This window comes from Periophthalmus magnuspinnatus, chromosome 22 (genome assembly GCF_009829125.3).
Source record: "Periophthalmus magnuspinnatus isolate fPerMag1 chromosome 22, fPerMag1.2.pri, whole genome shotgun sequence".
NCBI classification, from domain to species: domain Eukaryota; kingdom Metazoa; phylum Chordata; class Actinopteri; order Gobiiformes; family Gobiidae; genus Periophthalmus; species Periophthalmus magnuspinnatus.
The window spans coordinates 12,775,528-12,801,578 of record NC_047147.1 but is presented as its reverse complement, the minus strand read 5'-3'; the positions used below and the strand labels follow the sequence as shown (position 1 = coordinate 12,801,578).

General features: G+C 38.8%; 3 protein-coding genes across 4 annotated transcripts in view; all 3 read left to right on the top strand.

Annotated features, from left to right (window-relative positions):
• The window catches only part of maco1b (macoilin 1b), a 34,664-nt gene extending 9,847 nt beyond the window's left edge, over positions 1-24,817 (top strand). Inside the window, exon 12 of the transcript XR_008649195.1 lies at positions 24,803-24,817. The gene's annotated coding sequence lies outside the window, so the exon portion shown is untranslated. The remainder of the gene's footprint in view (positions 1-24,802) is intronic.
• ldlrap1b (low density lipoprotein receptor adaptor protein 1b) lies at positions 61-22,870 on the top strand. Of its 2 annotated transcripts, none has more exons than XM_033987646.2 (9): positions 61-378; positions 8,999-9,141; positions 10,107-10,219; positions 13,259-13,373; positions 14,218-14,290; positions 17,476-17,571; positions 19,271-19,404; positions 19,738-19,772; positions 21,147-22,870. In XM_033987646.2, the coding sequence occupies exons 1-9, from the start codon at positions 294-296 to the stop codon at positions 21,286-21,288; spliced, it is 936 nt and encodes a 311-aa protein (XP_033843537.1). In that variant the 5' UTR covers positions 61-293; the 3' UTR covers positions 21,289-22,870. The 2 variants fall into 2 exon arrangements, with proteins under 2 accessions (XP_033843537.1, XP_055086874.1); XM_055230899.1 differs by having other exon boundaries at positions 115-378; positions 19,274-19,404; positions 21,147-22,012.
• On the top strand, positions 22,772-26,051 carry LOC129457323 (S100P-binding protein-like). Its single transcript, XM_055230900.1, has 6 exons — positions 22,772-22,828; positions 23,416-23,771; positions 24,793-24,872; positions 24,960-25,030; positions 25,304-25,394; positions 25,471-26,051. Exons 2-6 carry the CDS (start codon positions 23,424-23,426, stop codon positions 25,586-25,588), a joined length of 708 nt encoding a protein of 235 aa, XP_055086875.1. The 5' UTR covers positions 22,772-22,828; positions 23,416-23,423; the 3' UTR covers positions 25,589-26,051.

The window sequence follows — 26,051 nt, the reverse complement described above, 5'->3', positions numbered from 1 at the left end:
GGTCGTGATGTGACTACCTAATCACTTGTGACAAAATGTGGCGCCTGCGATTCCAACGGTAGTACAGGGTTTGACCTGAGCAAGCGCGCCGCTGCTCGACGCGTATGTGGCTCATTTACATACATAACACCGCCCAGGGGGACGAACATGATGATCTGCTATCGATTGAAACCTAACCGTGTACAGGGAGGCTGAAGAAAGTTTCAGTGTACAGTGGATTGTTAAACGCAGACTGAAGTGTTTCCACGGACTCTTATGCGCAGTAGTCGGGCTCTTCTCCCCACTTTTTGGACATGGACGCTTTGAAATCTGCCGGGAGGGCAATTATACGAAGTCCTAGTATCGCTAAACAGTCATGGGCTTCCGGAAGACATAAAAGTAAGTATTCGTTTATTCTATCATTTGCCGCAGACATGATAATACGGTAATTTGACCGATGCTAATTTTGCTAAACATGCCTAGCCATGTCAAGCGGCTAACCGACAGTTTAGCCGCTTGACATGACTAATTAGCTTAAGTTACTTACTAGTGTGCATTCGGGTATAAAGCCACTGTTCACTGTACTATAAATATTTCAACAGCAAACTTATAGCTTGTAAGGTAGGGCATCTGAGCAGTGTCGCGCATTGGGACTCCTGTTGAGTAGCAAGTGATCACAACACGCCTGGTGTTATGACATGGTTTTCTCCGCGGACACAGGAAAACCATAGACTGTGAAGATCTTTATATATACAGCCAATGAGGAAACCCAGGAACAAAACTTTCAGCCTGTCTCGTTACTTCGTACAGACAAGTGTGACATTTATAAGCGAACACACACCACATTAATATGATCATTGTCACTGGAGTAGTAAAGGGGAAAGACATGGGGCGAAAAGGCATCGAGACGAGAGCTGAGAAGTCACAGTCCAGTCCTGCAGGTTGGACTGCCTTAGCAACGCACTGTTGCTAGGCGATACTCTGTAAAATGAATTCCTTTTAGATTCGACTTAAGGATTTACTTAAAAATGAAGGTTTGGACATTTACGTTCTGTCATTTTCCACTCAGATGCAGTTTTATTATTATTATTATTTTATTCCGCAGCTTGTCTTGTGATATTACACTGTCTCGTATGGTTTCAGCTCATTTGATTCTCAGTAGGAGCACAGAGATGTCACACGTGTCAGACAGATTATTGACCACGCTTTGCTGTGTCTCTGAGGGTGCACACAGCTGTAATGGAGGATTGATGCTTTCCAGTTTCTACTATTGACTTGGAATTAGCTACAAATGCTACCTACAAATCAATGCCTATTATTAGAAACTGATGGCTCAGTTTACCATTATGTTCAAGATTTGAGGGCAGAGGTCTTCAAATAGGCCTACTTGATTATCCTACACTGTTTAAATGGTCACTATTAATGCTTACACATTTTCATAGATTATCAGTGTTTCCCTTGGGCTTGTCACAGTTGCTAAGTCCAACCACATTCCTCTTCACATGCAGACTAGCTTCAGACATGTTGCTCTACTGAAACTATGCTTCATTGTCTTGACGTGAGGCAAACTAATACATGCTTGCCCTGCTATTGCACACCTTCTCCTGTGCACAGCCAAGAATGTAAGAGCCATGTCATTTCCTGTACAGCTTAGCTCTGATGGTGAAATGTGTGGCCACTGCCCTTCTCTCTAATTAAGCTGCAACACAATGAGACTCAAGTTTCATCTTATTTTCTGACTAACTGCTGTAGATCTCACCTCACCGAGGAGCCCTGGCTCCAAAACTGTGTGTCCTCAGCACAAAGTCAAAGCAGCCCCTCAGCTGTAATGGTGATTGCTGCAGGATTTTTTTACAGAGTTGTAAAGCCCCTTCTGATTTAGAGTCTTCTTAAGCCTTATATCTCTAATCTGCTGTCACATGCACTGGCCTGCACACTCATGCCATGTCATTGTTTCTTTTTAAACAGATAAATTGCTTGGGATGGATTAAAAATACTGCGTTCACAGCTGACACAGCAGAGTGCTGGTGATGCCTTCCCTCTGTCAAAGTACACAAGAGGCATCAGATTCACTCTCTGGTCTTCTCTGAGCATCTTTGGTTCCCACTCTTTGAAACATTATACCAGTTTAAGGTCTGTACGGAAATGGTCTGGAAGTGTGGTGTCTCGAAGTTCACCCTCCTGGTTGGTAATAATTGATATAATCTCCTTTAGCCATATGTCTAGACATATGTTCACTCTGTTTGAACATGGGTTTGATACTTAATTGCTGGCTGATTAAATATTATTCTATTGCATAAATGTTATACCAAACATGTAATAAGATTTTGATGCTCCTATAGCAGAATTTTTTTAATTATAAACCTTTAATTAAACACAGAATGACCAAATAACTGTTCAGCAAATTTAGTTGAATGCCCAGCCAAACCTCAAATGACTTTCATGTCTAAGTTCTACTCTGAACCTACTTTTTTTGAATTTCAATTCACATAAATTGAATCACAATTGGACTAAATAGTTAAACCGGAGAATTCACAGCAAATCTGTATATCAAATAGTCCTGCCCCTGTGAGCCCTGACTGTTATAGGCAAATATGAAACCTGCCATTTGATCCCCAACAGTTCAGCCAGAACATTGTGTCCTTGATCATTGGCTGTAACCCTAGACACATTTTGCTTTCTCTCCAACTCACTTAAAATTTTTGTGTGAATTTAGCAGATACTGACAGATGACTCAATCACGTTGGCTTGACTATCTAAGCTTTGATGTAAAAAATGAGGTAGACTGTACACATAAATGCACCAAAGCTAGTTGACAAACAACATTATGAGCTCATTCTGGTTTTATGTAAATGTTAAACTTTCCTCCTGCTACTGTAGCTGATGTTGGAAACAGTAGCTCTGGGCCAGTCCTTGTTCGGGCAGTGACATCCCTCGTGTCGTAGCACACTTTCCTTTGAGAAGACTCTTTGTCTCTGAAACAATGATGTGTAGAGCCTCTGTTTGGTGAGATTCATGTGGCTTCGACTTTTGTTGATTCATGTTATAATCATAATCACTTCAATACAATGTACAGTACATGTTAATTTTTCAAACAAGCTCACTGTCCTAATAAAAGCAAATGCAGAGGCTGCTTTGACTCACATCATAAACCTACACACCCCTACACTGGGGACACACCTGTGCAGTGGCGCCTCGTCTGGACACACCAACGTTGACAGTCCCATCCTGGTTGCCTTGTAGGTTGTATATACAGTGCTCTAAAGGGTTCTTCTACTATATACTGAGCAAAGGGTCTGAATATGTTGCCCGTGTGATATTTCAGTTTTTCTTTTTTAATAAATTTGCAAAAATGTCAACAATTTCATGTTTCTCTGTCAATATGGGGTGCTGTGTGTACATTGAGGAAAAAAAATAACTTAAATGATTTTTAGCAAATGGCTGCAATATAACACAGAGTGAAACATTTAAGGGGGTCTGAGTGCTTTCTGTACACACTGTAGGTTTTTCTTTGACTCTTTTCTCTGGAGCAGCTGTGTCCCAGGGTGGCACATTACTTAAAAAAAAAATCAAAACCTGTCATTTAGCTAATTCCTAGTTTGTGAAGTTAGTTCCCCAACAATGGCAGTAAATCTCTGAGCCAGATTGGAGAGCTGACAGCTCCACACAGTGTGGATGCAGCTGTGGCGGTGCTCTGTGCCGCTGTCGCCCTGTACAGCATTTGTTTGTATCTGTGGGCCTCAGACGATCTGCCCCTAGTGCTGGAAATCTCAATATATTTCTCCTACAAGTCTGACTATAAAGCACTGTTTTTTATTTTATTGAAAAAAAAACTATTCACTTCAGCCCCAAGTCTAATCTTTTCCTTTCTGCTGTTGTGCATTTGAATCCTTTTATCTCAATAAAATAACTAGTCGACCAATACAGTTTTTGGTTGTCTGATTAACTGATTAACCAGCTAAAGGCATACAGTCCTAAACTATGGGGATTTTGCATTTACAGTTCTTTCTCATACACTGTTTTTGTTACAGCTGGCGTATCTGTTTTCTGTTGCTGCCGGAAAGACTGTTGACCTTCTCATGTTAAAATTGCATTCTTCTTGTTGGTTGTGTTGGCAAAATGCCCCCAGTTCTTTCTTCTGCTTATTTCTGTAATAGTGCACTGGTAGATCATCCAAAAATCCCTTTGATTAAAAATTCTCAGACCCCTCTCCACATCTCTTGTTGCATCAAAAGGGTAAGGGCATGTGTAGCTTTAGCTTCATTAAAATTGTATAGTCACGGATCATACAGACTCGAATAACCATTGGGAAAAGAAGAGGGGCTTTCAATAAATTCTCTTCAGCTCTAGTGACTGCAATTTGGCCTGACAACGGGATCACACTGCTAGTTTCTTTGAGGTGAAATGGAGGTGATGGCCAAAACACTTTAGCTTAAAATATATATATTTTTTTTTTAATAGATCCATATATTTGATATTTTAATGACTCATTATTATCCTTTCCTGTTTAGTAAAGTTGGCATTTTTCTTCCAGTGAAATGTAGCTTATCCCTGCTGTCAAACATGGAGCGCACACACTGATGTCCCTGGCTTATTAAACTGGCTCTCTTAATCCTTCTCTCCACTTCAGGTGAGAGGAACTGGCACTGTGAAGTTTTCTTTTCTTTCTTTTTACTCGCTCTTTCTGCCAAGCCTTTTGCTGGTGCTGAGCTGTTGAAACATGTCCGCTGAGGAGAGAAATGGACTACACTGTTTTGTCAATGTGGAGACTTGGAAAATATTGATCAGTAACTCAATATTAAGTTTAGGTGTTGCAACTTTAAGCTCCTTCTCTGTACTATGGATGATTCTTGGTCAGACCTGTGTCTTTATAACCTCATACGTGATTAGAATATTACAAGAGACTGACTGATATGTTGTTGTTTTTTCAGGGCAGATTAAAGGCTGAAAGCCAATACACCTAAAAGTAACTATTGGCCACTACATCAGTATATCTCTGGATATTACTACCTTCCTGTTTCCTATTTGGTTAAAAGTTTGGAAGCGGAAGGAACCTACATTTGTTTACATTTTGGAAAATAAAGCCAACTCTGGGTCAACTGATGTTGCGTGTAACACATGCTTATTTTTAATATTTTTTTAATCTTCGGTCTTTTGGAGGCAGTTGATATTCTCCTGCTGAAAGTGCACTAAGTGCACGTTTTGTAGTAGAGGGTCCGCCACCTGGCATTAAATTGATCTGTGTCCATAATGACAAGCCTGTAATGTCTTCAGGCAAAGTATATAGGTCAGATCAGTGGTGTAAAAATACATTTTATTTTTTTAAAGGCAATAAAAGCTGCTGATTGAAAGTTAAAGTATAAAACTGAGGCAAACTAAATATGTCTCCATGGAGACGAGCAGGAACAGAATCCCCCAACACAAGTGCACCTTTTTGCCCAGAACACTGCTCAGTGATTAAATCCCCACACCCAGAGTCCCGCTGTCTCACAATAGGCATGTATCTTTATTGACAGTGTCCCTCAGTTGTATCCCAGTGTCCACAGTGAGCCTTTGAAGCTCCTCTGATGAGCCCCTGCACAGAGCTACAGCCTGGATGGGGGTTGGTCATGTGAATGCAAATGTGACCAGTATGAACATGAATTATGGCTCTCACAAAGCACTACCCCGTTTTTCTTTTTAACTGTTATTGGTGTCTATTTTATTATTTTTGGCTGCCCCCCAAGAGCATATTATAGCAGAAATCTGAAGGGAAACAAAAATGTAGGAGTGGTCTCTGGTTTGAACCTCTCATTGGTGGAGAGATCACAACTAATAATAGGACGTTTCATAAAAAAATGTTCTGATTTTGTCCTGCAGAATATATTAAGCAGATGACATCTGATCTGACTAAAAAACCTCGAGTTCAAAACCGGTTTACAAAAAGTCAAGTCAAAGGTTGTACAATCATTTCCGTGTCTTGTGTGTGTACTTTAAACACTCTCTAGTATCTCAGGGCTTAAGGCAGTGAAGCTCTTGGCCATCGAGAGACTTGAGGAGGATTTTAAGTTGAATTATAGTGCAGCAGCAGTATGAATAAATCCTCTGGTATCATTTCTAAACTTTTTTCACCTACTTGTTTGCTTGCTTAATAATCACTGGTAATTCTATACATTAAAAAAATACCTACAAGCTCCTTCATAAAAAAAAGAAGATATTAACATTTGCCTAATTCTGGAAGTTGCTACAGGCACCACATATCATTCCAGTTGTATTTCCCATAAGACTGCCAATCTCTACAGCAAACAATTTACAAAGCTGTTTGTTACACAAATCTATTTTACACAAATCGACCTACTTTACATCATATTATAGCGGCAAGACTTTTATTTATCAACTCCTCCCATTTAAATGCAAGGGATTCCCTTTTAATCAAAAGTCCCAACCATAACTCAACTGTAGGTTAGTAGGAGTCAGAAGTAAAAGTGGGCGGGCCAGAATAAGGTGGATATTAATGAGATGAGGTTAAAGGTCACGCCTGCACTATCCTCATCATGTTAAGTCTTAAGTGGCTACACCTCATTAAGTACTTTCACTGAGCCCTTGGACCTCTTGGTAACTCAATTTAGGTCATGTAGAGCACAGTGATCCCTCCCCAGAGATACTATTACACCCAGCCACTACTTATAAGCTCTTAAGTGAATGTGGGGCTATAGGAGAGGAGTGTCCCCTGTATTTAGGAGCTCAAAGACCTTGACCCTCTGCTGGACTCGCCCTTTGCTTAAGTGCAGGTTGGTTAGGGCTATATTTGGTGCATTAAAAACCACAGCTCCTAAACTGGGCTGCGTTTGGTGGGAGAGAGAAGGCTACCATTATTGGTTACGGTCTCCAACAGGTTTAATGAGTTCCATATGAGAGTGGATTGTAAGATAATAATACATCAACCAGGTCTGCTAGTTGTGGGATCTGTAAGTGGTAAAAAAAAAAAAGCACAATAATGTCTGCTTTATGACATTATATTATATACCATAGCATTACAAAATAAAAAAGTAGGCCTGTCGAGATGGTTGCTAATACCACCTTCTTGTTCAGCAAATGATTGATGTAAAGTGCTTCGAGTGCCTTGAAGGTGGAAAAGCGCAATACAAAAATGTGAACATTTACCATTTGATGGAAAAAAATTGGGGGACTCAATATTTATGTACTTCAGCTAAGGTAGTCCTGACCAAAAATAGCAACACGATCAGAGATGGGTCCCAAACATTGGACTGTGAAGCCGCTATGGCACTGAAGGAAGTGTCAAATGCACAGGACAAATTTCCCTACAGGGACAATAAAGTATAACTTAATCTTTTTGCTGCAGTGAAACTTTGTTATTTTTTATTATAAGATCTAACCTGAATTAGTCAAATAAGTCAATTAAGTAACTTCAATAACTACTGAAGTGTTTCATTTTCCTATAGTTGCAGCATATGATGATGTGCAGTTAAAAATGTTAACTGGAATTATCTTGCTTTAGGGTTAGTGTGTCATTGACATTAAGTAGATTCTATATTATCAGGATTTCTTCTGTGACAATATATCGTACAAAATGTGTTTTAGTGACAGGCCTAATCAAAAGTTAAAGTAATTTCATGCTTCACTCACTTCTTTGCCATCACTGTTGATTTCACAGACTGACTTGTCACTAATCCTACCAGCAAGCCACAATTTTGATTAGATGGAACAAAATAACGTGTTTAGTTCATATACTTATCAAATCTTTATTTTGTAAACACATGGTTCATAATTAATAGTATATTCTTCAATTCTAAAAGAGGTAAGAGGAGCGCACAGGCAGGAATGGGATGGGGAGGACAGTGTTTTCTGATGGGCCTCTAAAGAAGACAAATGGATCTCTGTCCTGCATCTCATCATCGCGAGGCGGAGTGGCCACACTATAAAACCTTTTATGAGCTTTAAAAACAACCTGTAGTTTTATGGCGTGAGTAAACGCTTATGTCCATTGCTCCAACTTCCACCAAGTTTGTTCTGCCTTTAATAAATAATAACTGCAGAACTTGTTTGTTCCATTTTTATTTGATCAAAGCTGTAATAAAACCCATTCATGTTTTGGATGATGAGACATACAGTTTTTATTTTACTACTTTTATTCGTTCATTATTGTGGTTACACTCCACAGCCATTTTCAACGACTTTAAAAAGACCCTAACATTCTCTGAATAATCCTAGTGTGACATTGTTAGTTAATTTGCAGTTGAAATGGTTATTATTGTTATGAATATCCAATATCCTCCGTTTTAAACTAATTATGGCTAACTGTGATGGATGACAAGTTGTCTGTTGTGTAGTTATTAGTTATCTCTGTGGGATTTCATCTTGAATAATTGAATTTGTGTTTTATAACAAGACTTTCGGGCAACAGTAGCTCAGTTGGTGTTGGAGTGTCGGATCCACTGATCTGAAGGCTGGTAGTTCGAATCTCGCTCTCGACATAAACATCATTGGTAGAGCAGTCAGATCCACAGGTTGGTGGTGCAATTCCAGCTACCACAGAGGAATGCTGTCGTTGTGTCCTTGGGCAAAACACTTAACCCACCATGCCCCCAGTGTCTGTGTGCACTGGTGCATGAATATGTGCGTGAATGGGTGAGTGGTCCCTTGGTGTAAAGCGCTTTGAATGCCTTGCAGGTGGAAAAGTATGTGACCATTTACCATATTTTATTTATTTGTATGGAATATGTGATTGTTGACTATCTCTTGTTATTATTTGATAGATTTTTGGTTCTTTTTTTGTTTTTTTCAACTTCCACCAAAAAACTTCTAATGACACTTTTTGACTTGTTGTAGAAATATACTGCACTTTCCATTATTATACCCATGTGTCCCTGTTTTCCATTCTGTGGCCTTGCTGACACTCTTGTGGTGTTGGCTCATTACATCTGTTTGACTGCTGCGCTGGGGCATTGTAAAAGCAGGTGACACGAGGTTGACAGCACACCTTCCTAACTGGCTCTCTCGCCATGTTTGTGTTACTCAGAGCTGCCGGAGAACTGGACTGACACCAGGGAGACTCTGCTGGAGGGCATGGTGTTCCAGCTGAAGTACCTCGGGGTCACCATGGTGGAGCAGCCCAAAGGAGAGGAGCTGTCTGCTGCCGCCGTCAAGAGGATAGTGGCCACGGTGAGAGGATGAGGAGAAGGCACAAAGCAGCATTTAGACAATAAAGATTGATTATCAGTTATTCGAGGCTTTTCACAGATATTTTGGTAACAGTCCCATCTTTGATGCATACAAAATTTTGCTGATATTTGGCCGTTTGTCCTCATTGGATCATCCTTTTGAACAGACCAATGGGCATTAATGGAAATAAAAGAATAATTAGGCTAAAAATATGGCTGTATGTTTACACAATCATGCAACAAATTATTTCATATCCCTAACATTAACCCTTTAGTTAAACACATAAACATGAAAAGTCTTTGTATGGTCTTTGCAGCTGTGAAAAGAAGTCAAAAAGTCTTTGTTACTGGACCTGTCAGAGAGGTGCATAATGAAGTTAGACAGACAGCCACACACCGTCCTCTGGGTCTGACTGACAGCGGCTCTGATTGGATATAATCTATTGCCTGCCCAGTTTGCTCGTGGCCCTCTCCGGGCAAATGACATACTAAGTATAAATAAGAAATTAATTTCTCATAATAAATATTAGTTTAATCATTAGTTGCTCTGTTTTACCTTCTACTAAAAGTCTTTAGTATGAATTTCTTCTCCAAACAAAATTTCTGTAATAGCACCATCTCTTATTGATTAAACTAATGCATTCTTTTGTTTCACAATGTGATATTTCAGTATATGACGTGGAAGCTCAAAAGTTGTTAATCGACTTTTAAACTTTTAGCTGTCCTAGTTTTACAAAGATTGTAAACAAAAAATCTACATAACCGTATAGCTTAAGACTAATTAAAACTATCAGGAAAGGTCCAGCTTTATTCTATTTATTCTTACCGAATCAATATCAAATAAGTATCTAGTTTTAATGCCAGTTTCAGTATTGACTCAGTATTTTAGGGTATAGATTTTTTTGATGACCATAAAATATTGTCAGACTTGCAGTTATTTATCAGGTTCCTTTCTCTTTCCTGTAGGCCAAAGCCAGTGGGAAAAAACTCCAGAAGGTGACACTGACGGTCTCACCTCGTGGAATCATCCTTTACGACAGTGCCTCCAACCAGCTCATTGAAAACATCTCCATTTACAGGTTTCTATTATTTTAATAAGAATTTCTAATTCTAAAGAATTTCTAAGCATTGTAACATTTTCCAACCCTCCCACCCCTCCTGCCCAGATGGGCACCGGGACTTCTGCTCCTGAACCTCTGCACACAGCATCTGCAAATCAGGGCTGCTTTTTCATCTTTACACAGGACTGTAAGCTGTTGTCTGTGAGGCGTGAGCGGTGTTTGTTTTTTAAGATAGTTCCACGACTGTAACACTTATTTTGAGTAATGAAAATAATAAAATATCATTTTATTTTAATATTTCAAGATCACAATGATCTTCCAATTTAGAATTGCAATTTAAAAAAAAGAACTTCAAGTAAATTTCTCCAAGCCACACGGAGCCGCAGTCTAAGGATGAAAGAGCCACATGCGGCTCAGTAAAGTCATGTATTACATTCCAGAACTCCCTTCATGAACTACATTCATAAAACATGTGTATGTTAGATCCTATGTGAGATTTACATCTATTGCATTTAGGATGAGTAAAATATACTCTAGCTTGTCTCCAGAGTGGGGTCAGATACACTCTACTCAAGAATGTATAATTTTGTTCTAATTTTCTATTGCATTTTCTATTGACATTTTTAGAAAGACACTATTAGTAATATTACTCCACTGCTCGTCATTAAATTCAACACCCAAGTCTTTTTGTCATATACATATGTCTTAAAGAAGGAAGAGCTGACCCCTATTGTTTAGCTAGGAATTTATAGACCTTAGAAGTCACCCGCTAGCATATTCTCTAACTCTGAAACCTCCATTGACAAATGTTTTTGGTTAATTAGCATGGTAATACAATGATGTATTTAAGAATTTATAAAAAAAACTTGCTTTAGTAATCCAAATCATTCTTGTAAATATAATGTTTTTAAATAATTGATGAAACTGCATTAGTCCAAATTTTCTCCAATTTACCAACAAAGATTTTTCAATTGTGGGAGGCCAGGTTCTGAGGATAGTGGAGTGAACATTGATATAGATGTTGAAAGGCCAGAGTGTTTTTTAACTTCTTGCCAAGCGCACAGAATGTTATACACAACATAAATACTCTGTATAGGAGGTAACATTTTCATATTAATAAATGGAAATGAAGCCAATAGAGCAGGAGAGCAAAGTTCTCTTTTGATGACTGTCCAGTGGGTTTGCGTATCACGCCAGCCAAACATAGCTTGTACTTGGCATGACCAGTAATACAGTTGGAAGTCTGGAAGCTCCAATACCCCTTTATCTCTGGGTTTGGATGGTGTCTTGTAGACAATTCAGATAAATTGGGTTATATGTTTATTCAATAATTTAAAGAATGATTTATCAGTGTAACATGGTAATGATTGATACAGGTATATGAAACAAGGTAATATATTAATTTTAATTACATTAATCTTATGTTCCACCTTTCCAACTGTGATTCTAGGGATCTCATTGTTATGTCTTATGGTCTCAGCGAAGGGTTCAATTACCAGGTTAAACACAATTGGAGACAAGGGGCATTCTTGACGGCATCCCCTAACCAGACCAAAGGTCTGTGAGGGTTTCATTAATAGAGATTCGAACTTTTGGCTCGCTGTATACTGATTTGATCCATTCAATGCAATTTTCATTGAAGATTACATTTTTTTAACACTTGTGAAAAGAAGGACCAGTCGAAGTAGGCAGGACCACAGGTTCCTATTTTAACAAATCATTCAAAAAGAAATGCAGGCTCTTGTTATATTAGTGAGTGTGGGGAGGTTCTTTAAGGCCATGCTGTGACAGAATCCAATCGTTAGCGAACCATCAATAATCTCAGTAGGTGTGTGACATACAGCTGCTCCACTAAAAGCTCCACTAGTCTTCAGATGAGGTTAAATGACACAGACTAAATTTCACATTTAGAAGTCTGCTCTGTCGAGGGAAGATGGGATTTTGCCATTTGCATAGCCAGAGAGTTCAAATAGTCCCATTAAGACAAGGCAGGATAAGAAATCCTTATGATAATGGCTATAGTTTTACCTCCAAATTACAAGAGCAATTTCAGGGATCAAGAATAAAAGAGATTTTCAACTAAAAATGTAAACTATTTGGCTAGAGTTTTAAAGTGGCTTTTAATAGAAATTAATTATATTTGTCTTTTCAGGTAGAAAGGCAGTTTGACACAAGCCATCTGTTGCATTAGATTTGTATAATAGAAATAAAACAACTGGCTGTTTTCCGTCTTTATTTTCTTTTTTAGTGCGTTTCTTGTATATCCTGCTCCAATTACCAGCAGCTTAAAATACATTTCTGAAAGATCAAAACCAGTCAATTCAATTAACTTTTCAAACATTATCATCTTATATTTCATGGCTTACACACTGATCAGTTGTCTACAGCATTGGAGCTTGAAGGAGAAAGAAAGGACAGATGGCAGACGCTCATTAGGACCTCCTCCTTTGCTTTGGGTGTCCCTCCCCAACTGTGTAATGTTGCTATGGCCTGGGTTAAACACTCTGGATGCAAATTTAGAGATGAGATATTGGCGAGGAAGGATGTGATTTAAGTTTCTGTCTGCACCTGAGACACTCTACCAAGAGGAATGGCTCCCACACATGTAATCACAACAGGTCTACACTGTCTGGGGCCACAACAAACCTCACCTTTAACTGTGCAACTTCTTTCAGATTCTTGAGAGGCTGGGACAGTCTAACAGCTGTAATTTAGAGCTCTGCGTGTGTTAGCTGTTTAAGAGCAGGACAAGGTGGGAGAGAGAGACAGTAACTTATCTGAGTCTCTAACAGCATCACTGTTAGTAAAACCGCACAGATGTCCAGTACACATGTTCCACCCAGGATCACTATACTCTCACACACACACCATACCTGCTCACCCAGCTGGCAAGCATGCTGGCTTAGGATTTGTGTGTGTTGCCAACCATTTGGGGAAATATTAAATGGTTCAAATCAGATTGCAAGCTTAAGGGCTTAAAGCTGTTACACAATTGTGTGGGTGAGCGATGACTTCATGAATGTGTGACTTGAACGTATTTATCTATATCCTCCACAGAATATCCTATTGCACAGCAGATAAAATGCACGACAAAGTGTTTGCCTACATCGTCCAGAGCCAACACAACGAGACGTTAGAGTGCCATGCTTTCCTATGCACCAAGAAAAAAATGGTGAGTGTGTATTTCAATCACGTTTATTAATAAATTCAGTTAAGTCAAATAATAATGCCATGGGGTATTGTAACTGCAGGAAAAAAAGTTTAAAACAAAATCAAAAGAGCTCATCTGTGGTTATAAGTATTGCACATACAGTACGTGGTCGCTTCTTGCTCGATGCTGTGGTTTCACCTCCTGATCTCAATGTCTCGCCGAATGTCTCTGACCTCTTCCTATTTCACGCTACAGCTGTCTCTTTGGATAAAAGTTTTCAGGCCTGATTATCTTAAAGAATAAGATAAAGTAAAAAATCACTCACATCTTTTTAGTAGGTGGTTATATATGTTTAATTTTCTCTGCTAGATTCAGGCTACTAAATGAATCCTAGTAATTAATCTCGTGTTTCAGGTACTAAACAAATAATATGTCTGCATACTCCATGTGATGGAACTTAATTTTCTGTTTGGAGTGAAAAAGGCAAATTTAGTATTATATAACTATTTTGAGATTATAGTAAAGTATAGTGTAAGTATGTATAGAGGAGGTGGTGTCTGTCATTACACTGTGGCATTCCCTTCATCCCTAGAGGTTTGCTCGCTGAGGTGGCCACTCCCTTCACTTCCTTCCCTGCACTGGTTTAGCTGTGACCCATAGTCTCGTTTATGCTCACAATTACGTAAACCGCTTGTCTTACAGCCACGGGTTCCTCTTACTTCTCTCTAAACATCGTCAAGCATCTCCTTCTGTTTGGTGGTCACTTCCTGTTTTTTATCTCTGTGCTGGGGTGGACTTCCTCTCCGGCAGATATTTGCTATTCCTTCATAGCACTTAACTCACGGTTGGCTGTCCTTTCCCACAGGCCCAGGCGGTGACCCTAACTGTGGCCCAGGCGTTCAGAGTGGCGTTTGAATTCTGGCAGGCTGCCAAAGAAGGTACGCATGGTCGCCCCCCACTACCACAGCAGTGTGACAGATGAGTGGAAAGGCTCCCTACTGTATTCTCTAGACCTACTGCACACATCCTTTTGCAGACATTGGCTATATTAACATGCACACTAAAATCTGATCATTATTTTATTTTTGGATTAAGATTTTTCAAATGTGATGGTCATGTAAACAGTAATCCAATTTCTTTTACTTTTCACACTTTGGCAAAGAAAGTTATGCAAAAAATTGCAAACTAATGTGGTAAACACACAAAAAATCATTGTCCTTTGTCTTTAAAATACAACAGTTATTCTAATGAACTCTTTTAACTTCTTCTTTATAAGTTCATTAACTGCCACATGTTTGTTATCAGATTTATGCCGTGTATGTAAACACAAACCTATAATTACTTCATCTTATTGGGTTATTATCTGTTTGTTGTTTGTTGTAGTTATCTGATTTCTACTGGCTATGTAAATGTGTGTTTTCAATTGAAAAGACAGGGCCGTTTCTTTACAGCTTTTCTAGGACAACAAGGAAAAATTACTTTGTGTTATGTGTTTTCCCACTCTCATGTGAAATCCAAGAAACATAAATATTTTTTTCTTGCTCCTTCAACACAAAGAATCTCACCTCTTTAACTGACCCTATTCCCAGGTGGCACATAAATCAGTCCAAAGAGTGAGGCCTCATGATTATAGAAGGCTCAGTCACGGTTAAAGACTGCTGTAGGTATCGACTGAGGAGGTGTAGGGGGGAGATGAGGTTAGCCTCGAGCAGGGGTGGACTCCTCGCAGTAAAACTAACTGTATTCTGTTGAGGGTAAGACTCTGGTGCGTGGCTGCTAGGATTCCCCCTTAACTGCACTCTTATTGGCTTGCATGTTCAAAGGGTTGTGTGGGATCTGACATAAAAAGAACCATTAATAAACCTGTTGTTAACATGGGTTTAACCCTTTTTTGTTCCTTACAAAACTGTGAAATAAGGTTCTCATTTACATTTTAGTGGTTATTGTTGTATTGAGACACAGGCATTGTCAGACATGCTGTATATGGACAAATTTTTTAAATGGTGAGGTACCGTGATTCGTATCCCACCTCTTAAGACAAAGCTGCATTTGGTCATACTCTTATCATTTTTGTTAACCTAGGCAGAACATGCATTTAATTTAATGCATGTATGACTCTGTTATAGACACATGAGCACATGAAAGGGGAGCTCATCCACATGGGTCCATATTGACAACCCCCTGCCTTTTCTGCTTCACTGGTGACTGTGGATTAAATCATTATTCTTTGTTTTTGTTTTGTTTTGCACCTGGCACCTTTCCTCTTCCCCCAACCCCCTTCTTTCACCTCACCCCCAACCTCTGTGCTCTCTAGTTTTATTGAAGGGTGCAGGAGATGAGATGGGGTTTGGGGGATGGTACAGCAGAGATGGCACACACAGACACAGGGAGGGTGGGGCATACCAGGAGCTACAGATTGAGAATATGAATTGTTCCACGTGTCACAGTGAGATTGAGCCTCACTGTCGATGCCATTGATTTTGTCTCACGAAATGCACATTCATTTAGTCATTGCACAAACATTCCACCAACATTTTTCGCCCTTCTCTGGTCATATCTGAAATGGTTTTATTATGATCTTGTTTCCATTTCAGTTTTTAGAGTTTGATATTGATGACCATGTGCATGACAACTCAACTGAGATTGATTCAAATGTATGCTGACCGGAACATAAATGCATAATACAATATAATGATCAATTTTTTCACTCTTACAGGATGATGCCTGTCTGACTTCAAACTCCTTTTCATGTGGTTATGTTCTCTATCATTCATTTACTGTCACAATATCCAGCCATACATATAGGTTGCTGCATATATTTATCTTTAAGACAACATTGTGTTTGTGGTTTCGACAAAGCTCACTTGTATACTCATGGTTCAAATCGGTGAATAGTGGTGGCAGCTCTGCAGAGTTTTCAGGCTTTATAGAATGAAGAGAGAGGCTGCTGTACTGCGCTGCTCAGTCTTTTCTCGCTGCATCTTCCAGGTTCATTTCCACCTCCCACAGTAGATCTCCACAGCCCACCACACATCCTGACCCACATTCTTCGGTAAGATGCAGCTCCCATTGCTATTCATAAGAAGTCCACCAATGATTCTGTGTAAACAGCACTGGCAGCTTTGAACTGCTGAATCTTTAACTTAAGTTAAGCAGAGTTTGGCACCGCGGCAGGCTGCAGAGGAAGATCGCGGGGAGACCAAGACTCCTAGGGACATGTTTGTAACTCTGCACAACAGCACCAGGGCTCAGAGAAAACAAGGTGTTGTTCTCGTTTTGGACTCTCTTTAATGTGGCCGTCTCAAAGGTGTCTTCAGAGATAGACTCTAATCTCTAGTTTCAGCTGGAAGAAAGTGTGAGACTTCCACAAATGGATCATGTGCCCTAAAGTATTTTTACAGCTTTGCATTTAGTTGCCTTCAGGATGAATGCATGTTTTAAAGATAAAAGAAACCACCCTAGCTGCTTCATAAAGCTGCGTCAATGCACTTCACCTCACAGAAACTGATATTACAAAAACGGAATATATTTGAACTCATGAGGGGTTTATTGTGCAGTGCGCTCCTATTCACTAAGATAAATGCTCAGTTGTGTTTGATTTTTATTTTTATTTTATTTTTATTTTTTTTTTATCTCACATGAGAAGGTCATATTTTGCATTTACCATTTTAATGCTTTTTTCTATTTCATTCATTAATTTTGATTCACTCCAAAACCCATAAATAAACTAATGAACTGTGCTATTGCTAGTTAATGACATAATAAAATCTCATTCATATGTCCATGTAGCATCACTATCTGTCTTAAAATGCAAGGCCAATAATGTGACATAAAGAAAACTTACTTTGAGAGGATGAGTTTGCATGTGACTCATGACTTAATCACATATTTGGCATGTTTACACTCCTGTGAAAACGTAGAACTCTTTTTGTCTTTACATGTGTTTAAGTGTGTTGCTCTTCTACTTAACTTCCCATTCAGTTTTGTGAATTTGTTTTCACATCAAGAATGATTGGTTGGTTAAACACATTTATACTGACAGCAACTTCTAATCAAACCTCAATGCAGTAGTCTTGGAAAAAACAATTTTTAATTAACTTTTATGTTCTTTTGTTTGTTACAGAGAAAGAGAAACGTGTCAAGTCAGGTTCAGATGGAGAAGGAGGCAGCCATTCTCAATCCGAGAGCTCGACCAGCCTGTCCAGCCTGAAGGGAGGAGGTGAGGTGGTCATCTCTGTAGCCTCAGGGAGCATTCATCTTGGCCTATATTCTATTAGCTGAATATGAAATCCAGCTTTGTGCTTATCCCTTGGCTTTTATAAGAAACGTGGACAAAAAAATTACATATTTAGGTTATACTGAGTGTAGTGGTAGTAATGAGTATCATATTATCATATTTTATATGTAACAGCAAAATGATTTATTTAGGTAATTTACTATAATATACAGTAGTGGTTAGTATGTTATGTGACCTCATTGCTCATTTTATTTTTTAGGTCCAGGTCTTAAGATGCAAGTCAGGCCTATTTATCAGTGTTGTTGTTGTGGTTTACTGGAGTAGAAAACCTTCAGGTTCAGTGTATATTTGACTGAATGGCATGAAATGATATGATAAGTCTTTTTATTCAGAACACCAATACTTCTCTAAAGCCATTCACGGTTGCATTGTACTGTTGGTGAATGTCTGTGCTTGCTTTTTGAATGACAACAAAATGGCATACTGGAATTTTCTCCCTTTTGTCTTTATTGAAGCCAAAACAGAAATATGAGTTTGGACTGGAATTATGGCATTTATTTAGACCCAAATTTTCTGAAATTTGACGTGATGCTGCATTTACCTGTTGACCCAAGACCTTTTGGTGTTTGATTTCATGACAACATGATTTTAAGGATGATCCCCATACACCTCAGAGACGGGGATAAAGCACATAATTTCAGTGTTATTCCAGCAATTAGTCAGTTGGGCAAATTCACTGACAAAAAAATGGTTTGGGTTAGTCAGTGGCCATTATTTCACAAAATGTCCATTCAAGCTACGGGCTGAGTACTTTTATTGTAACTATCATCACTATGAACATAATGTGTTGGGCTCTGGGAAGCATCTCTTTGAAGACTCAGATTACATGGTAATGGCTCTGTTCGGCTCTTAGGATCAGTGCCATTCTTAGAGGTGAGTCAGCCATGTTCACGAGACCAGGCCTGATATTTTCAGCTCTCCCTTGGCACCAGACTGTGCTGTGACTGCACATGGAGACACTATGTAACCCTGTAGTTACATTAGGGTATTGCACTGGGAGTGCCCAATTGCACAAACGTGTAACATCCCCAGTGTCGGCTGATTGTTGTTTAATGTACCTAGGCTGCAGACACTGCATTTGGTAATACCTTACACTCTAACTCATACATTTAGTCATGCACTTGAAATAAATGACTGCTCCTGTTTGAATGATTGGAGCCTCTATAGCCTCTATAGTTTAGGCTCATGCTTTATTGTTGTGTGCTATGTACTGTAAAAATGTATTCCCAATATAGAATGAAATGTCTTTATGTGGTTGTTGGCACGTATAAAGATTTTAAGGCCGTCTGTGTACACAAAAATGGTCTTAGAGCAGAAAATGTTTGTAAACATTGTGTTAATCACAATATAATTGATGACGTCTATTATACAGCTGCACATTAATGATGGGGCCATTATAATCCAATCCCCTCACAGAGGAGTGGGGTCAGAAGGTTACCCTTCCTCTATACTACTGTCCCATTAGCCTGATCACTGCAGGGACCTAAAATGTTTATCCTGATAATTATGCTCAATCCCTGGAGAAGCGCTGCTAATGTACACAGCCATTGACTGTAATGGAGGTGTGAAAGTCTCACATGGATGCATTTATGACCATAGTTTTGTGTGTGTTTTGTTACAGAAGCAGCCACAGGAAAACTTCTGGATTTGGCAGAAGGGGCCAGCGTGGCACTGGTCCACTCAGGAACAAAACGGACAGACTCCGATCCCTTTATGGAGCATAATCACGCCGCAGAGAACAACAATACTGTTTGGGTAAGGAGAAGCTGGCCACATACTTTCAGCTGTGGAGCCTTGATTAAACTGTAACAGACAAATGATGAACTATTTTAAAAAGGGGAGCTGTGAATAATTGACCTCAGTGATGTACAGCACCTGTTGTATTCGAGGCAGTGGGTTCAATAAAGAGACTGGAGCTTCGTTTAGCTGCACAATAGCCTATTGAGCAAGGTTACCTTATCCATGGTTACACTGCAGCAGAAGGTGTTGGACAAATACCATCCGACATTTTAATCAGTACAGTTTTAAGTTGTAATATATCTATAATTGACCATTTTAGTTCTCATGTAACATATTTTTGTTCAACAGGAGCTGGAGGATGGGCTGGATGAAGCTTTCTCCAGGTGAGAATAATTGCAGGCTGGTTTCCCTAAACCAGCAGCTGTGCCAAGTACACACAGGGCGTTGTGCTGAAACAGGCTCCTGTGGTTTGGGTGCTCCTGTGCTAAACACAGCCTCCCCCTGGTCTGTATACGCTGCTGTCCCACACTCTACAGACAGGCTTCTGTTACTGGGCCTGGTGGGTGACACCCAGCCTGAGTCATGCTGCTTTTGTAGGCTCACTTTACCAGCACACTGATTTAATATGGACCCTCTCACCCCTATGTGCTCAAGGACAAACAGCAGTGATATACACTGTGCCATAACTGTAAAATGGTTTGAACTCTGCCTGGGATTGTTCTGGTTTAGAGCTTTGAGCCAAGAAACACCATCACCCTTCTGTCACAAAACTATCAGATACTTTGTTTACTTACAGCTTGTGGATTGTGTATCTTCACAATGGTATATAACCTTAAACATTGACTAATAAAATAAAATGCTATTAGAATTATAACGCATAAGGCCCTTGGCCTTACTTTAGCCACAGCTTTATATATTTGTTGGTACTGGTCATTATTTTAAGTGTTTATTTTATCCCTCTGTTTGGTCATTTGTGGCCATGACAGTTTTGGTAATCAAGTACTAATAGGCCATTTCAGTTCGGCTTTGAGCTTGTATTTGCCTCCACACAGTAATTACACCACGATGCTGTTAATCTGCTTCCCTCTGATTAATCTAGATGCTTCCTCTTGATAAACAACATGCATTTTAAAAACAGATATTAGCTCATAGTTGCATTACAAGTCTAGTACACTGAATGTATCCCCCAGACACTTGACCACATTACATCTATTGAACATATTTTTCCCTCTTGCAGGAAGAAAGTGTATTTTTCTTGAGTTCTACATTTGCCAATGGTGATTTACTGCCATCTGCTGGCCAGAATTTAATGTGACATTTTAAAGTTATCACGTTAGGTAGAATATTACTTTGTTTAGATTTTGAAACTGAAACACGTGAACTTGGGCAGACCCTGATTTGAACTGACCTGTGGCATTTCCTTTGTACCCTCAGCCGCAGTCTGGATAGCTTTGAGTCCTACTCAGGTAACATCATCTGAGTGTAGTGAACTCCACCAATGCTCATCTGTTTTTTTTCACCAAGAATTAAAGTAACTTTGTAATAAGAGAGTTAATTTTATTTACATAGTTTTCCATTTTCTCTGTTTTAATATATTTGTAAGCTGTTTCCATCTGCTTAGTGCACCTTCGCCATCTCATGACATATTATTGTGTGATGAATTAAATCACAATTATTCTCATGTATATTTACAATTTTTGATGTTTTTATTAGGTTAAAACTAACCAGAATGTTTCTGCTTAATTTGCTCCCCACAGACTCGCTGAGTCTCGCACTAACCCCCAGGTCCTGGACATTGGGGTGAATCCTCAGGACTTGAACACAGAGGAGTGCCTGTCACCGGGCAAATGGGACCAAGAGGACTTCCCAGCACAAACAGACTTTGGGCTCTTAAAGTGAAGCACTCACCAGGAGAGAATTGGACTCAAAAAAACTGCTAAAAACACACAGCTAGTGATGAGGGAAGACAAAGGACTCTTGGTTGAGGTTCTGCACCTTGCCTTACTGCCAAGTCGTTTCATGGGTACCACTTGGTGGCGCTCTGATATTTTCTGCTGTTACAGCCATGGGTGGAAACATGAAGAGGCTGCTCACAAAATTCGCCAAAGCAATACAAACTCCTGATCCCCTTTTGTACCAAATCCATGTTTATTTAATGTTTGTTACGGTCAGTGTATTCTTTCTTTTACTGTGCTTCATGCTCATGTATGTGGTATGTGTGTACTTTTGTCTTGTGTGTTACATTGAGGGTATATTATGCACACGGTTACACAGGACTAAAATGGACTGCATCTGTAAAGGGGAAAATTGCTGCTTCAGCTTGTTTAGATAACAAATGTAAAGAAGAAACTTAAGAGACGTTGCAAGGGATAGTCTGAATCACAGCAGAAATAACAAAGTTACTACCTATGTTTCTCATTCAATGCTGCGTACTGTCAAGCATTGAGAGCTTTAAATATGTGTGTGTGTGTAGTGGTCAAAGACTGTATGGGACTTGCGTAAATGAAAACAAAGATGACAATCCTATTTTTTTCTAATGCAAATTCTATTTCTGCACTCTGCATCCATTGGTTTAAAAAGCACACGTTTTACATAAGTCTCAGCAATGATTGATGTCACTAAACTTAATTGTTTTCAGCCATTTTGTGTTTGACTGCAAACCAAACTGATTACATATTACTAACCATTAGAGTATCGTAGCATAGGCCAAAGGGACAGAATGTGGGTTACCTATGTTGATGTCTGAACACTGTGTATGAGACTGATAAGTGATGTTCATCACTCTTAATTTGGCTACATCTGGGTTCAATGGAATTGCAGGCTCATTCAGTAGAGTTCAGGCGGGTCATTTATTGTTTACCAGTGGAGACATTTGGCTTGGAGCAGGGGTCAGTAGCATTACATTTATAAACTGGACATGGCAGAAGTAAAGAAACATTTAAATATAACATGATCTTAACCTGCCCCTGAGCTAGCAATATATGTTTTCTAATTTTCTATTAAAAAATATTTTCAGACCTAAGAGTATCATTTTTGTCATTCAAAACTACTAAAACAACAAATGTTATTTCAAATCTACAACATGTCAGTGTGAAACGGTCTCCTAATATTTTTAACTCATCCAGAGGTTCAAAATCCTTTTTTCTGCTGAATGTGTGTTACACAGCTTGTGATTAGGTCACACTTAACAGTTGTATTAGCCTACTATATTTTTCACTTTGTTCATGGCCAAGGGAAAACTTGCAGACAGTGTGACTTTTCATGTATGAATTTAATTTAAATCTTATTTACATAAACTCCAGTAGAAACGAGTCGAGATCATGAGTGTGTTTTTTTTTTCTTCATTTATAAAGTTTAAGAAAACCATGTGGTGCATAAAGTGCACGGTGCAAACGCACCCGCCACAAAGGCCAGACTGACACACCTCCATCTGTCAAAGGTAATGGACAATAATGGAAAATAAATACGCTTTTAATAACTTACTTTTTTGTAGTTATTTTTAAACTAACTTAATTCCACAATCGGTGATGTTATATTTGACCTAAGTGGATGATAAATGTGGTAACAGATGTGCTGTTAAATGTGTTGTACTAAAGCTAACTCCATGTGCGCCACGAGCCGTTTGTGCCACAACAAACTGAGCGCGTGGAGGATCTGCTCTGTTCAGAAAAGGGTTGATTAATTTGTCTTAACTTTATTTTTAAAAGACGCATTCGTGGTTTTGTGTGTGTTTGTCCTCACATGCTGTTAGCCAAAGGTCGTGAGGAAAACGCTGTTTAAAGCTAATCGGAAACAACAATGCTCATGATGTATTTTAGACGATTTTGACATGGAATTTACGGTATGGATGCCCTTAAAGTGCTATTTAGTTTAAGGTATTGATACCCTTAAATTGTGTATTTAGTTTAAGTTGTTTTATATTGTTGCATGAGTAAGGGCGCTGCCCCACACGCAGTAGGCCTACTCTGTGTTCATTTAATAGCATGCTTTCAATGGCCTATTTAACAAATCTATTTGTCCTTTCAGAAAAAGCGATGTCAGACAGGAGTTACATTAATTTGAAGATACAGATCAATAATGACTGTACTCCAGAACCAACACCAAAGCGGTTCAAGTGCACCTCTCCAGATGAAGGGTGTTTCTTGGCCGAGGAGAGCCGCCGGAGGAGCTCTGTGCCTTTTGATAAGGACGTGGACAGTCTCCTGTGCCTGCAGGACAGAGGAGACGATGGCTATTTTTCCCTGTCCTTTGAAGCAGATGACGTCCAAAGTCCAGAGGATCTCAAACTTGGACCTCCTCTATTTGAGTCCTCTGCGCTTTGTGGGGTGGAAGAATCTTTAAACCACAGCGAGTGGGAGTCAACCCTCCCTCTACAAGTACAGGTACAGGTACTCCTGCTAATGTAGGCAATACCCCTACAAGCCCTGCAAGCGCATGTATGAGCCCTACAAGTCAATTTACCTGCACTATTTCTATAAATATTGTTATTTTAGCATTTCATTCCCAAGACATTCTCTTTAATTCATCTGTTCTGGCCCTGTGAAGACTTTGAGCTTTTCCCAGTGACCTATGTAATTGTCTGAGAGTCATCAGATATTGTGGTGCATCATGAAGTATTTTAAGGATGTGCAGAATCAATCAATAAAATACTTACCATAGGGTCCATTTTTACATTGTAATATAAACACAAAAACAATAATCATCAACTTTGGCAACAGAACAGAGCCAATTCTTGAAGTGCATATGACAGGTTTCTATGTATTTGATATAAAACCAGGACAGCTACTACCCCGCCACACCAAGTAATAATTACAGTCAGGTACTACAATACAGGAAGTGGTGAATTATAAACCTGAATACCTCCACCTATGTCATCAACACCAAAAAATTCCATACAAAATGCAGAAACTATTTATACAAAAGGAACACCAGTTTAAACCTTTATTTAACAAAAAACAAGTCATCGTCATTAGTCTAATTATAACTAGGGTTGCATTAGGGTAAAACATTTCCCATGGGAATTTTGGCTTGGGAATTTTCAAAAATAAAAAAAAATAATCAAAAGTCTGCATATGTGTGTGTATGTATGTGTGTGTATATATATATATATATATATATATATATATATATATATTCAAAATAAATGTCTTTGACCTTTCTTGGAACAATAGCTTTCTTATTTGAACAATTCAACCTGTTTTTTAAATAATATAATATAATCCCCCACCCCATTCATACATTTGTACATTAAGTGCCCCTTTCCACCAAGGAGATTTTTTTCTACGCTGTGAAACGAAACAAAACTGTGTCTATTAAGTGGTTTTGAAGCTAAATTCTCTTTAAAGTTTTGTCGTGTGTTTAAGATTGCTGCCAGGTTGTGTTCATTTCTCTTTTCTGTTTCAGGTCAAATCAGTGGTCGTTCCTGTGGTGCCTGCAGTTTCTGTTGCTCCAGTAGAGGGCGCTGTTAGACCACAGTTAGCGAGGTAATGATAATATTTATGTGCTGGTTTAATGCTGAGCTTTCACCTAAAATACTTGAGTTTATTGTATGTCTGATTTTCTCTCCAAAGAGAAGAGGAGGAAAAGAGAAAATACATCAGTGCTGTAACAAGGCACATGAATGAGCAGCCCTCCACTCAAGGTGAAGACTTTGAACAAATTATATAGACATATATAATATAGACATAAATGTTTCAGAATGTATTAAAATGTGGTCAATTTAGATCAGTTTCTACTGTAGTTGGCCTTGCAAAATTATTATTTTTAGTAGTAATTCCTGTGTGTTTCTGCCATGATAGTTCTTTAATTTTTAAGGAGATTACATTTTTTAAGTTTAAGATTTAATTTAAAAGGCGTTAGTAAACCTAAATGTTCCTACATTTCACTCACCTGCTCCAGTGTTCTTGTCCTACAGATGTGATGGGGGAGCTTCTAAGTCTCGTATCTGAAGTAGCCCGAGATTCACGAGCCCCGCATTGGCAACATCCCTCAGATCTAACCAGGAGGTACATCATTTTCATCCTTAAGGTTCATTTTTTGCCTTAAGTTGGATGCTGATTTATTTTCATTTGGTGTTGATAGAAATTATGTAAAAAGATTTAAACCCACCCCAGTGGCACTTGAAGAATATGAGAAAAGCTTGGACTTCACCTTCAAACGATTCTCCACTATTCCAAAACTCTTCAAAAGATGCACTTGACTGAATGTTGTGAATCAGTTTGCTTAACTTTTCAATGTTTGTAAGAAGTGTTATTAAATGAGTGTTTCTGTGTTTGTTCATTATTGTGCTTGTTTGCATGTACAAGCACTTGAGAATGTTGTGTATTTCGCTCATGCAAGTGTCGGGTGAACCACTGATCGTTCCCATTCCAGTCCAAATCTACACTTTTTACACTGAAATTGTAACTGTTTCTTTTAAATAATTTCAATATTATCAGTTGAAATGGCTTCAGATGTTTGTGTACTCAATCCATGACTTTTTGAAATGCATTTTTTCACCATGTTCTATTGTATTTATCTTTGCATGTTTGTAAGACTTTGACTTTTTACAAAAGCACTTAACGTATCCTAAAGTAAACTGTTTGTCTCTCTTATGTTTCCTGTTTTGAGTACCTTACATTTCTAATCCATTGATAAGTTCCCATTAAGCCCATTAAAGGCAA